Below are 12,969 nucleotides of genomic sequence, written 5' to 3' on the forward strand. Positions count from 1 at the left end.
AAGGGGAATTCTTGCCACTGTGCTTGATGCTTTTATGGTGTGAGTAGCCTTGAAAGGGCATGAAAAAGCAGGTGAAAGTGAAATTTGACTTATGCTCGTGTTCCTTGCTCTTGCTGAAGAGAAGACGTCTCCTTTGTTCAACCCTGTAGGTATTATGAAATCTGTGCTGTCTCTTCCCTCTCCCTGTTTTCTTCCTGTGGTGTGGGAAATTGAAGTACAGCCAGAATTATTGTTTTTTTAATAAATATTTGAAGACACAAGAGCTGTTTTTGAGGAGGAACATCCTTGAGCGTGTTTTTGTGTACAGTTATCTACTAGGGTTTCATCCTCCTTTTGATTCTCTCCTACAGATAGAAGCACTATTTCCATGCCCAGAGTTCTCACCCACTTCCTTTAAACAGCAGAAGTACAAAACCTTACAAATCCACTCAGAATTCTTTTGGCATATCTGTTAAAAAACGAAAATATTTTTAGCATTTTAATTGTTTATAAATTGAAATGAAAAGTTGAAATATTGCAATCTTACAAAAGGAAAAGCTGAAGAATGCTGCTGGTGGTTTAGATTTAGCAGGAAGTAGTCACAAACTTTTCTAAGAGTTGGTAGCTTCAGTACTTCGGTATCCCATCCTATTCCAGACTTTCTAGTTATGCTGTATCCTCCAGGCTGAACTGCTGTCATCCTAATTTTGATATTGGGCTAACTATACTTCCTTTTTAAAAGGAAATCGCCATCACACACACACTAAATAATCCTACCCAGCTCAGCATCTGTGGTTTAATTTTTGCTGCCTGTGCACCATTTCACACATTTTTAGAATCCTAAAATCCCAGGTTGGAAGGGACCTCAAGGATCGTCTGGTCCAGCCCTTCTTGGCAAAAGCTCAGTCAAGACAAAATGTCTCATCACCCTGTCCAGATGAGCCTTCAAAGTGTCCACCACTTCCCTGGGCGTATTATTGCAATGGCTGATTGCTCTCATTGGGAAGAATTTTCCTCTTGTTTCCAATTGGAATCTTTCCAGGAGTAACTTGTGCCCATCACCCCTGCTCTTTTCGATGTGACTCCTTGTAAGAAGGGAGTCTTCATCTTCTTTGTAGCCACCCTTTAAATACTGGCACATGGTGATAAGGTCTCCCCTGAGCCTTCTTTTCTGCAGGCTGAACAAACCCAGCTCTCTCAGCCTTTCCTCACACAGCTTCCTAGTCCCTCGGGTCATCTCTTCTTTGGACCCTCTCCAGCCTGTCCACATCTTTTTTGTACAGCAGGGACCAAAATTGAACAAAGTATTCCAGGTGTAGACTGACAAACAGTGCATAGACCAGTACAATGACATTTTTATCTCGGCTGGTGATGCCCTTGTTGATGTTCCCCAGCACCTTGTTGGCTTTCTTGGCTACAGCTGAATGCTGCTCACTCATCAGGCTTGTGTCCACCAGGACCCCAGGTCCCTTTCCACAGAGCTGCTCCGCAGCCTGTGCTGTACTCTTTGGTTGTGTTTACCCAGGTGCAAGACCTTACACTTGTCCTCATTGAACTTCATAAGGTTCTTGTTAGCCCACTAAGACCTGCTTTTAAGACCTGTTTCTTTGAATTGACATCCATACTTTCAACTTGTCTCACTGGTGTTCTCTTCCACATGGCCTTCCCAAATGTCAGAGTCCATCAGAAATCATGTTTTTCCTGTGCTGTTATTTCATCTCCTCAAAAGATGCTATTGACATTAGAGCATACATAAAAATCAGCTTCCTTGGGGTTAAAAAACTTGTCTAAAACTCTTGTTGTCTGTTTTATTTGTGTAGCTCTTCACTGGCCTCTGGCTTCCTCTATTCCTCTGTGAGATATGGCTGCTGTTGCTATGTACATTTGCTTTTTCATTTGCTGTTTTCTCCAATAATGTGTGAACAGTCTAGTCTGAAGCATTTGATGGAAAGTAATGATATTAATTTCTGGTATTACCTCAGTGGTTTAATAAATGCACTGAAATATACTTCTTCCATGTACAAAAAAGAATCACTTGGCAATTAATCTATCCTTATAAACTTTTAATGCAATTAACTAAATTACAAGTAGATCAACTAGCCCGGCATATTCATTGATGATTTGTAATATCATTTAATCTATTGATATTTCATTTGCCTGCCAAAGTAGGTTATTCATGCTATGCAAAACTGAACCAAATTAGTCTTGATCATAAAGAAGATTTCTTGTTCCAGCAATGGAAATTGAAATTGTTTCAATTTCATTTAATATTTGTTCCTGTTGTTTTATATTGAGCCCATTATTGTTGTTGCTGCATTATGTGCTCTTCTCTGTATTACAAAGTGTCTATCAATGGCAGTGAGACTTCATATTTCTATTACTAAGACACAAAGCTTTAAGAAGCACAGAACAGTGTTTTATAAAAATGCAAATTTCTACTAATGAAACAAGTATTAATGCTTTAACTTCTTGAATAAACATGCAAGAGCTAATTGTAATGACCTTGCCAGTGGGCTGTGAACTCTTCATGCAGAAATAATGTTCTGTTCCAAATACTGTCAACAGCAAATAGGTGTTCCTAATGTGACCTGTTGGAGTAGACAATGACAAATGCAGCTGCTGTCTTCCTGTTACTGTTGGGAAAGCAGCCTCTTAACAGAGGAGAAGAATAAGGAACTTAAAACTGAGAGCTCTTCTTTGAGACTTTTTGTGTCAAAGATACATGGGCAGATTAACAGCAGGTGATTGGAGAACCTGGTCTAATGCAAATGCCTTTATCCTCCTTTCTTTGCAACTTGTCACATACTGCTTCTAAACAGCTGTGCTGTCTACCAGGCTGTGAAAATAATTTTGGCAACGCTGAGCCTTCAGAAATTGCATCCAAATTTCCAAAATCATGAAATGGCAGTGCTGCTGGGTTCAATACAAATTAAAGACAATACTCTAGTGCTTGTGCTGAGTTCTGTGAAGACAACAACATTGCAGGAGTCTTCCAGATCACTCCACGGTGAGAGAAGGTTTGTTTTCCACTGCTTCTCCCTTGCTCTTTTCAGTCTTTTGCACTTTATGCAACTATATAGATTTGTCTACATTACTACAGCTTTTTGGCATGCGGGTTATTACCATTGCTGATGATGGAAGTTCTTTCAAGTGCTTCTGAAATACTAAGTAAAATTTATGCTAAAGAAGGAACGCAGAAAATAGGATGCTTTAAAAACTTGCAAAAAAGCTGGATATTCAGTGTAAATATGCGCCACAGAATCCTAGCCCCTCCTCCCCCCTCTCTCCCCCCAAGCCAAGAAGAATGTCCTGAACTCGTATTCAACGTGTGCTGCTCTCGCTATGGGAGCTCTGACTTTGCAGTCCTTTTTGCAGAAGAGCTGCTTCCTGTAACACCCTCAAGGCCTGGAGGTGATTATCTTGATCAAGGAAATAGTATTACATAAGAAAATTTCCCTCTGCAAACCTACATTCGAAATGAGATTGTTTGACCTTTCAGCTTTTTAGTAGTTTTATGTGGAGAATCTTGCCTGAATTAACTAGCTAAAGGAAGAGTTTTGTAGGTGATGATCTCTGAGGTCTAGGATGTCTTTTATAAAGAGGAGATCCTCACTCTTTTAAAAAACAAGCTCTACAAAGAGCATGTGTTGGCTGTTAGAGCTGAGAGTGAGTGAATGACTTGAGAAGAGTGTCAGGAAGAAGGGAAGCCTGAGTACACTATGCCATGCAAATGCCTGCTTCATTAGATTTTGTCTGTTTTTCAGATGTATGCAATGTACAAAATGTACAAAAGTGGCCAGGACAGGAAAGAAATGAAGGATGTTTGATGTGCTTGAATGCCTCGTCTCTCCACCACAGCCATCCCCCTCATACAGAGTAATTGGCATAGCATCAATTCTGTGGGAGATGGATTACCACACACATTTATATGGCAATTAGATTTTATGATTTACCATTTAACATGCATCACCAACTTTCCTCACAGTCCATTGGACACGCAGACTGCTTTGGTTTTAAATCTGTTTAATCTTTTTCAATGCCAGTGCTTTCCATCTAGTCTTTGGCGTAGCGGGTGGGAGGAAGAAGCAAAAAGAAACAAAGTGGCTGGGAATATGAGACTTGTTATTGTCAAGAAAATGCTGTATGTTTTTGTGTAACTGTTTCTTGTTTGAGCGTATATGTTGTTTGAGAAGGGGATTGTTGGGGAAAAGGTGGATTTTAACCTGGAGGAATCTAGGAGAATGTTCAGACTTGAGAACTTTCCTTTTGAGTATCTGGTTTGTCTGTTGAAAACGTAGCTTATAAGAACTTTATCTTGTCATTGGTGTTTACACATACACACATTTTCGATCACATGGCTTTACTTGCTTGTGAAACACAGGCGTATTTGCATAACTGCTGAGCAGTTCTGAACAGAGCCAAAAAAATATAATAGGAATAAAACCTGAGCACCAAGAGGTGACTACAGGAGTAGAGAGCACATCCAAGAAGTGTTCAAGGCCAGGTCAGATGAGACATGGAGCAACCTGGTCTAGTGGAAGGTGTCTCTACCTGTGGCAGGGGGTTGGAACTGGATGAGCTTTAAGGTCCCTTCCAACCCAAACCATTGTATGATTCTTTGAAATAACTACAATATGTCTTACATGCCAATAAGGATGACTAAAGAAAACCAACAGTGTCAGCATTTCAGTGGTGGTGATTTCTGTTTTTGAATACCCTTAAATGGGGTATTCAGGGAAGAGAATGAGAGCAGTGTAGAATTGGGCTGAAAAGATCAGTTTCTGTATTCCTTTCTGAAAGAGCGACTTGCTAACCCAGATTCATTTTTTTGCCTGTAATTGTTTTGCCTTGCTTGGTTATCAGTACAGGGAATGTGGGAGATACATTGTGCCACTTCTCACATCATAAAACCGCCTCTTGCCCGAAGTATTTGAAAGGACAGATAACTCAGCAGAGCCTGGACAAGTAAACTAGCTGCCCTTTCACTTCTTAGGTGAGAGAGAGTCTAGAAGTGATGGAATCTATCATTCCACCAGGCAAAATGTTTGAAAATCCTGCTTTCCTTCACAAAGAAAAAACATCACATCAAAATCAAAAGACTCCAACCACACATCAATACTGCAGCTACAGAATAGACTCTTTGAAGTGAATAAGTGGTCATAAAACACTAAGTTTACATGTTCCTGTCTTCCCTCAAGTGCCCTTGCAAGTGGTAGACAAAATTCAGTCATGCTTTGCTCTAGCTCCAAACAGGCCTGTCAATGTGCACCAAGTGTATATTATCTACTGTAAAGGGAGATTTGAAAAGCCATATGCTGGAGCGTATGTGCTGCAGAAGCTGTGTGGATGCATCATTTAAGTCTTTGTCAACTGTCCTTCAATTTATTATTGGGTTATGATCACAGCAGGCTGCTTGGTTTGTTGCAAAGAAGGAAGAAAAACCAAATTCATAAACCTTTTTTAAAAAATCAATATGGAACAAAAAATAACCATTGATTCATGAATAATTAAAGTGGGGAAAGACACTGGAATCACCACTTACCTACTAGTCAAGACCAGTTCATTTTCTAAAGTGTGTTGAAACCCCACCTCTGAAAAACAGACACCACTGTCCATTGCACAAAGTAAATGGTAGGTAGGTGCTTTTGTATGCTGGAGAAGGGAGAAGGTCATTAAGGACAAGTAGGCACCTATATTTTATTTAATGTCAAAGGCTACTAGGTACCTACCTGACATTTTCATTTGAGACAAGGTTTCTTGGTTCATGGAATCATGGACTGGTTAGAGTTGGAAGGGACCTTAAAGCTCATCCAGTTCCAACCCCCTGCCACGAGCATTGACACCTTCCACTAGACCAGGTTGCTCCAAGACTTGTCCAACCTAGCCTTGAACACTGCCAGGGATGGGGCAGCCACACACAGGGGTGTCCCTGCCCATGGCAGGGGGGTTGGAACTAGATGATCTCAAGGTCCTTTCCAACCCTAACTATTCTATGATTCTATGATTCTAACTTCTCTGGGCAACCTGTGTCAGTGTCTCACCATCCTCACAGGGAAGAACTTCTTCCTAATGTCTAATTCCAGGATTCGTCTGTTGTTTATGTCAGGACATAATCAGCTTTTGTGAGAATAATTTATTTCTACATTTCAGTTGCCTCCAAAATACCATGAGCTGGGATTGTATGGGTCACCTTATGTTGAATTCCACCTGGTACTTCATTGTGCAACTGTTAAGATACTCCAAGGTGATTTCTATTGATCCTGTAACACCAAATTACCTGTTACATGAAGGACTTGAAGGAAGTGTGCTCTTTTTATTTTGAAGATTAGGCTTTCCCTATGGTGTTTCTCAGTCTTTACAGTCACAGTCCTCTTCACCTGCCTGAGGGAAGAAGCTGTTATATGCTTGATCATTTTGAAATACCAACTTTGGAGAAAAGTGTGCCTGACGCCTCGGCTTCACCACAGCTAGATGATCCTTTGTTTTTTCATATGTCATATAAAGGAATTGTGGAGATGCCCACTGTGCTTTCAGAACCCACCATGTAATGCCAGGGCTATCCACCTCCTTCTTGAAGAGCCATACATCTCTATCATACTGCAGAAGCACTCTTGTTCATAGCTGTAGTAGTGATTTAGTGAAACTAGACAGAGAAACTTCTTCCAAATTGAAAGAGAAATGAACGGCTGAAAGTACAGTTGAAACCAGCAGCATGAGGCACAAAGATACGGAGTATCATTCCAGGGATATTGTCTTTATGAAAAAGCCAAGCCGTAATTCCTGCTACTGTTCCATTTCCTCCTTTTTGCTTTGTTTTCATTCATTCATAGAACCATACATGAATGAGTGGTGTTTGTTTATTGTCAAGAATGAACACCAGATATATACAACAGAAGACAGATTTCAGAGAGCAGGGAAGCCTAACCATACCCTGATCTACTTGACCTGACCTACTTGATCCCTGAGCAGTATTCACATGTTGCTGGTAACCATTATAAACACACAGATATACTTCTCCCTCTGTTAGTGCTTGAAGACAATGGTAGTCATTAAATTAAACAAATAGTATTTGCCTGCCAGCACATATAATGCTTGGCTGTGGATGTGAATCAGGAAAAGAGGAAAGTCTGTAAGGTGACCCATCAGCAATGTCAATAGTGCCAAGTATTAAGATACGTCTGCTAGTTATCCAGAAAAGAAACAAGTAGAACAGCATCTTCAGTTGTTATTTTACCTTTCTTTGGTTTAGCATTTGCAAAGTTTTTATTTTGAAGAGATGCAGAGATTTGAGATAAAGAAAGGATGAGGTGTTACAGAAGGATTTGGCAGTATTTGTTTTACCAGCAGTTGTGTGTGACTCACTGTTGTGTGATGCTTATAACTGTGATTCCAGTAATGAATACATTAAGAACTTGGGCTCATTTATTAGCGGGCAGTTTGTTTCTGTGTTAAATTCACTTGTTCTTCAAAGCACAAATCAGCTCTAAGTCAGAAAAAAAAATACATATGTGTAAGCAGGGAAGCTCCTGTGGAAGGAATTAATATCTACATTACCTCTAAAAGATACAAATTAAAACCACTGAACTCTTCTCTTTGTCAGTGCTTTTAATATAACTGATCATTACTGTTATTGCTATGATTTATAGGTATAGCTCTGAAGGTGCTGCCTTCCCATTGATTCCTGTGGGCTGCAGGGAACATGCCAGTGAAAAACACTGTAGCATACTTTTTTTTGTTTGTCTCAGAAAAATTATGTGAGGAAACAATTCTCTCTCTGTATAAGAAAGGGGGAAATTCTGTGTACTGGCTCCTAATATAAGAAAGAAGAGACAAGATTAAGGAGTATCTCCTTTCAGACTGAGTCCTTTATTTGAGTCTTCTCTAGAGATCAAAAAGAAATTCAGAAGGAAATCTTGGAACACTCTATTCTCTTACCATTTGTTTACTACCAGGTGCTTTGTTATGACAGTCAATATATTTTATGTGAATTCTTTTCCTTTATAAATTAAGGAAAGTCAGGATAGTTATGGAAAAAAAACCCAAAACAAACAAACACCTTTTTCAGGAATACATGTAAAAATCAGGATCAACACAATTTTAGAAAATGTATTTACAAAAGGTAATAGCTAAACTTCAGTTCTAGAAACTATGGCTCTTGTCAAAAGTCCTTTCTAGCTTTTTTGTTGGCCCGTTTAGGCACTGGGAGCTGCTCTAAGGTCTCCCCAGAACCTTCTCTTCTCCAGGCCGAACAAGCCCAGCTCTCTCATCCTGTCTCTAGAGCAGAGCTGCTCCAGCCCTCGGAGCATCTTTGTGGCCTCCTCTGAACTTGCTCAAGCAGGTCCACATCCCTCTTGTGCTGGGAGGAAACTGCTTATTCATTGAGATGAATGTGAAAATGAAGCATGTGATTAGCCAAAATAAAAGCAGCTATGCAAAACATTTGTAATGGCAGAGACAAAATTAATAACCAAGTGTAAAATCATAAACTACTTTTTATTAGAAGAACCCAAACTTATTGTTAATTCCAGTTTTGTTTGGAATTAATAAATTTTGTCTCTGAGAGAAAGTGTGTTTTTATGCTACGAGCTGCAGGCTTAAACCACATTTGATACTAAATCTGGGAAAGGTTTAGCTCAGGGTCATAAAAAAATACTTGTATATAATTCATAAACAGTAAAGTCTTACAAAGCAGCATGGTTACTAAATACATATGATGTGTATTAATGTAGGGTATTAGCTAGTGCAGAAGCAGTACTCAAGTTATTTTGAGCATCAACAAAGTTAAAATACTACCCAGAGCATGTCTTAGTGGATATTGTGGCTTCAGTGGTATATAATGAGCAGTTCTAATTATCAATAATCTTAAGAATCTATAAGTACATGCCAGCGTTGCAGTTTATTTAGACTTAATGTATCATACTTTTGTGCACATGATATATAGATGAAAATATTCCAGTGTGTATTTTCAAGAGCAAATACTGTGGGTTCAGTTTCATATGCTGGTACACCAACCTGGACTTCCACTACTCATCCATCATAACTGACAATTGCTTTATGACTGTATATAGCAATCTCGGTACGCCTGAGGGATGGATCTTAGGAACTGGCAGGGGGTCAATCTCAAAGTTTGTGGTTTTAAAGGTATAACCAATTACAGAATGAAAATAGTTGTTTGGACTGGATATATGTTGGGAGGTTTTAAAAAGAGGTTGCACGTGTTTTGTGTAATAGACCAAATTTAACCTTTTTAGCATGGAAGCGATTTTCTTAGTATTTTTCTCTGGTGTTTCCCTTCTACGGGGGATCAATTGAGATGGATGGACTTTTCCTGTTCTGAGCTGGCAATGACTGAAAGCATCAGACTTCAGGAAACCTGGAAGGGTTTTACTTTTCAGATGTTTCACCTGAGAAAAAGATGTAGAACCTTTAGCAAGAGTTTTTACTTGGTTAGTAGTTCAGCTGATTGAGAAATACAGTTTAAGTGCTGTGAATGAATTATATCCCATTTGTGGCAACATAAGGACCACCATATTTTAATCTGTTATGTCTAATATCACGCTTCTGAGATTTATACTGTACCTCAAAGCTCTAGAGGAAAGCAACATTTTAATTTTCAAGTTATGTATGTAGAGTGGAGAAAGCTTGAGGTTTAGTATATGATGCTATAAAGGTTGGTAAGGCTTTGGGTTGGATAGCTTGTAAGATTAATAGTATGCTTGTTCCTAAACTTTTAATCTCTATTTTACTAATTCAAATACAGTGGAGTATTAGGCCTGGTATGTAGTGACTAAAAATTTTTCACAGTCTGGTAGACATTTGTTTCTTTCAGGCCATTTCCTTGCAGGCAAACTGTAAACTGTTACAAATAGCTTTAAATTGCAGTCCCTTGCTAACAGTGAATATGCTGGGAGAACCAGGAAAAGATGTGACTGAGGCTTTGATAAGGAGGAGATTAGAAGTAGCCACATGGGGTAGTGGTGGTAGCTGGTACACTCTGAGTTATGTCACCATAAAATCTGCCTACAGATCTTGGTAAATACTTAGGTAATGAACCATTTTGCATTTGAGTTGATGCAGAAACACTCTTAGGTGCATCCTGTGGCCAAGGCTCCAAAATCATCCAGCCTTGGGGCCTGGAATGCACAATATAGATTAGAATGTATGTTCAGATAGTCTGTTGAAAGTTTTTGCTAGCACAGAACATGTCATCAGTGAGGTAAAGTAACAATTTTGTCACTGGGTGATGCTTGTGAGTTGGATGGTCCCATAAGCACCTTCCTTCATATGGGTTCAGTGCTCCTTGGAGGCTCAGGGGTCCTCATCCTGTGTGGCTGGCTAAAGGGGCTCACAAGTAGGCATGCTAAGAGCACTCCTGCCAGGCTTGCAAAGATAGCTGCTTTCTCTGAGTTAGAGGATAACAGAGCAAGACAGGAAACTTGTGCAACGTGTAGAAAAACATGGTTTTATTCCTTTCTGTCATGACTGAAGGAGTTGAGCACATCTTGCTTGCCAGGTGGAGGAGTGAAGCCTTTCAGCGTGGGCTATGTTCATGCTGAGCATGCTTCCCCTCTCTGGCCAAGCAAACGCTTAGGTTCTTCTGTGCAGCATGTCTTCAGCAACTGCTATGGAAAGCACCCAGTTAAACCTGTAGGCTGACACTTAAGCCACATTAGCGAAGCAGGTTATGTTGATTTGAGGATCACTGTTTTGTCAACCAGAGAAACCCAACATGTGAAAGAAAAAAGGCACAGCCTGAACAGTTTTAAAACAAAAAAGCATCCCCTTCCCACCTTGGTGCTTAAGAGAAAAGTTATAGTTATGTCCTTTCAAAGTAAGTCTCACAGCTATGAATTACTCAAAGGAAGAAGAGCACTAGTTTTCAGTCACAAGTGTGTTTCCTGAGGTTCTTCAGAGAGCTGTTTATAATATGTATCTGTCATCGCAATTATTTTTGGCAATAAAATTGTTGGTTCAGTGTGCAGATCGCCATTTTACAGACCTGTAGCTCTCCCTGTTCCAACACAACTGACACAGGGTATGAAGTTTGGTGGGGAGAATCAGTCATTTCATTGCTTAACGATGATATATATGAACAAGATATTTGAAAAATGATATTTTTCTCAATGAGAACAATCAGCCATTGGAATAATTCCACTAGGGAAGTGGTGGACTCTCCAGCTTCGGACACTGTTAAGATTTGGCTGGACAGGATGCTGGAACATCTAGTCTAGGTCATGCTTTAGGCTGGATGTGGTTCTGGGCAACCTGATCTAGTTCAAAATACCACTGCTCATTGGGAGGGTAGGACTAGATGACCTTTGAAGGTCCCTTACAGCTCAAACTACTCTGATTCTATGATACTATGTTTTGCCAAGAAAGGTTGGACCAGATGATCCTTAAAGTACCTTCCACCTGGTACTCTATGCTTTTAAGTTTCTCCTTATATATGTCCCTAAACCCTTTATTTCTTGTCATGCTTTTAAATGTATGATTCTGGATATATGGGCTTCAGGAAGATCTTGGTGCTCTGCTTATGGCCTTTTATCTGTGTGCTGGATCCATGATGGGGATGATCTGCCCATGGCAGGGGGTTGGAATTAGTTGATCCTTTCAAACCCTAACCTTCTGTGATCTGTGGTCAGGTTCCCTGAGTATGCTAACAACATGCATCAGTGCTAGATGTGTTACTAGATGGAGATTCTGTGGCTGAATCCTCATCTGTGACATAGATGTGTGTATGAGCTGGCACATGAACAACATGTTCAGGTACTTTGAAGTAATTAGTCATATGAATGTGAAGTATACATCTGCATTTGAAAACATGTAGTCCTGCAATGTCTTTTCACATTGCACATGCTATTAGTGTTGTCTTCCACATTTATTTTGAAGAATGTTTTTCTAAGACACAAAAAGGCCAGAAAGACAGGTCATATATTCTACAGGCTTTTTCTTTCTGTATCTAATGCTTCTTTCTCCTTAACAGGCGATTTGTATATTGGAGGAGTAGCCAAAGAAATGTATAAATCCTTGCCAAAACTGGTACACGCAAAAGAGGGTTTCCAAGGCTGCCTTGCATCGGTGGATCTGAATGGACGGCTCCCTGATCTCATATCAGATGCTCTCTTCTGCAATGGGCAAATAGAAAGAGGATGTGAAGGTATTCAATAGGCTAATGGGTTTTTTTTATACCCTAGTGAAAATACTGTGCAGAGTTTTGTTGATATGTACACTCCATCCATGGAGAGAGCCTATTTTACTTGCTTCTAGTTGGTTTCGTTTGACCCTTTCTTCTAGAATGACTGCATATTTGTAGTATTATGGAAAGTATTAAGTGTGTGCCTGCCCTACAGCGCAGAGACTGATCTGAGAACATGAGTTCATTTCTTAAATGTTTGATGGAGGTTCCAGCCTTCTCCAGTGGCAAGACATTTTGCTTGTATTTTGTTTGCTTTTGATGTATTTTAATTAATGATAGAAACAATAACGATTAGCTTCAGTGAAGTCCTTTATGTCTTCATAACACTCAGGCATTAGCTAATGCTGAAACGTTAGCTAATTAATTCAATTTTTGAGGCAGACATTTTTGGTTGATTAATTCAAGGCTAATTTATGAAACTATTTAAGCTGAATCTTCCATCTTCTCTATTTTGCTCACCCCTGAGATTTGTATTGTTATGAGCCTTCCTATCTGAAATCAGTAACAGCCAAATATGGTTTATCTCACATTTTTTATGTCTTTATTGACTCATCTGGAATATTGTGGAATTTAATGGAGGACAGAATTAGAAGAGGTGCATATGTAATTCAGGGGTGTCAATCTCTAGCTATTTTTCCAGCTGTCATTTAATCCCACGTTATTTTTACTATGATTTATGGAATAATTTAAATGAGTTCTCTGTCCCTGCATATATATTTTATTCATGTAATTATGAATTTTGTGGCTACATTCAATTTTACATGTTCTCCTCTCTTTCAAGTGCCATTCTTTTC

At 39.4% G+C, this 12,969-nt stretch overlaps 1 protein-coding gene across 25 annotated transcripts in view; it reads left to right on the forward strand.

Annotated features, from left to right (window-relative positions):
• Positions 1 to 12,969, forward strand: part of NRXN1 (neurexin 1) — a gene marked incomplete at its 5' end in the record, with an annotated part of 676,782 nt that overhangs the window by 311,506 nt on the left and 352,307 nt on the right. For all 25 annotated transcript variants that reach the window (XM_080615047.1, XM_080615057.1, XM_080615070.1 and 22 more), the window contains one exon: positions 11,963 to 12,136. In XM_080615047.1, the coding sequence (XP_080471173.1) occupies positions 11,963 to 12,136 (174 nt within the window). The remainder of the gene's footprint in view (positions 1 to 11,962; positions 12,137 to 12,969) is intronic.

The sequence above is a fragment of the Psittacula echo genome (genome assembly GCF_963264785.1).
Source record: "Psittacula echo genome assembly, chromosome: 4".
Taxonomy (NCBI): domain Eukaryota; kingdom Metazoa; phylum Chordata; class Aves; order Psittaciformes; family Psittacidae; genus Psittacula; species Psittacula echo.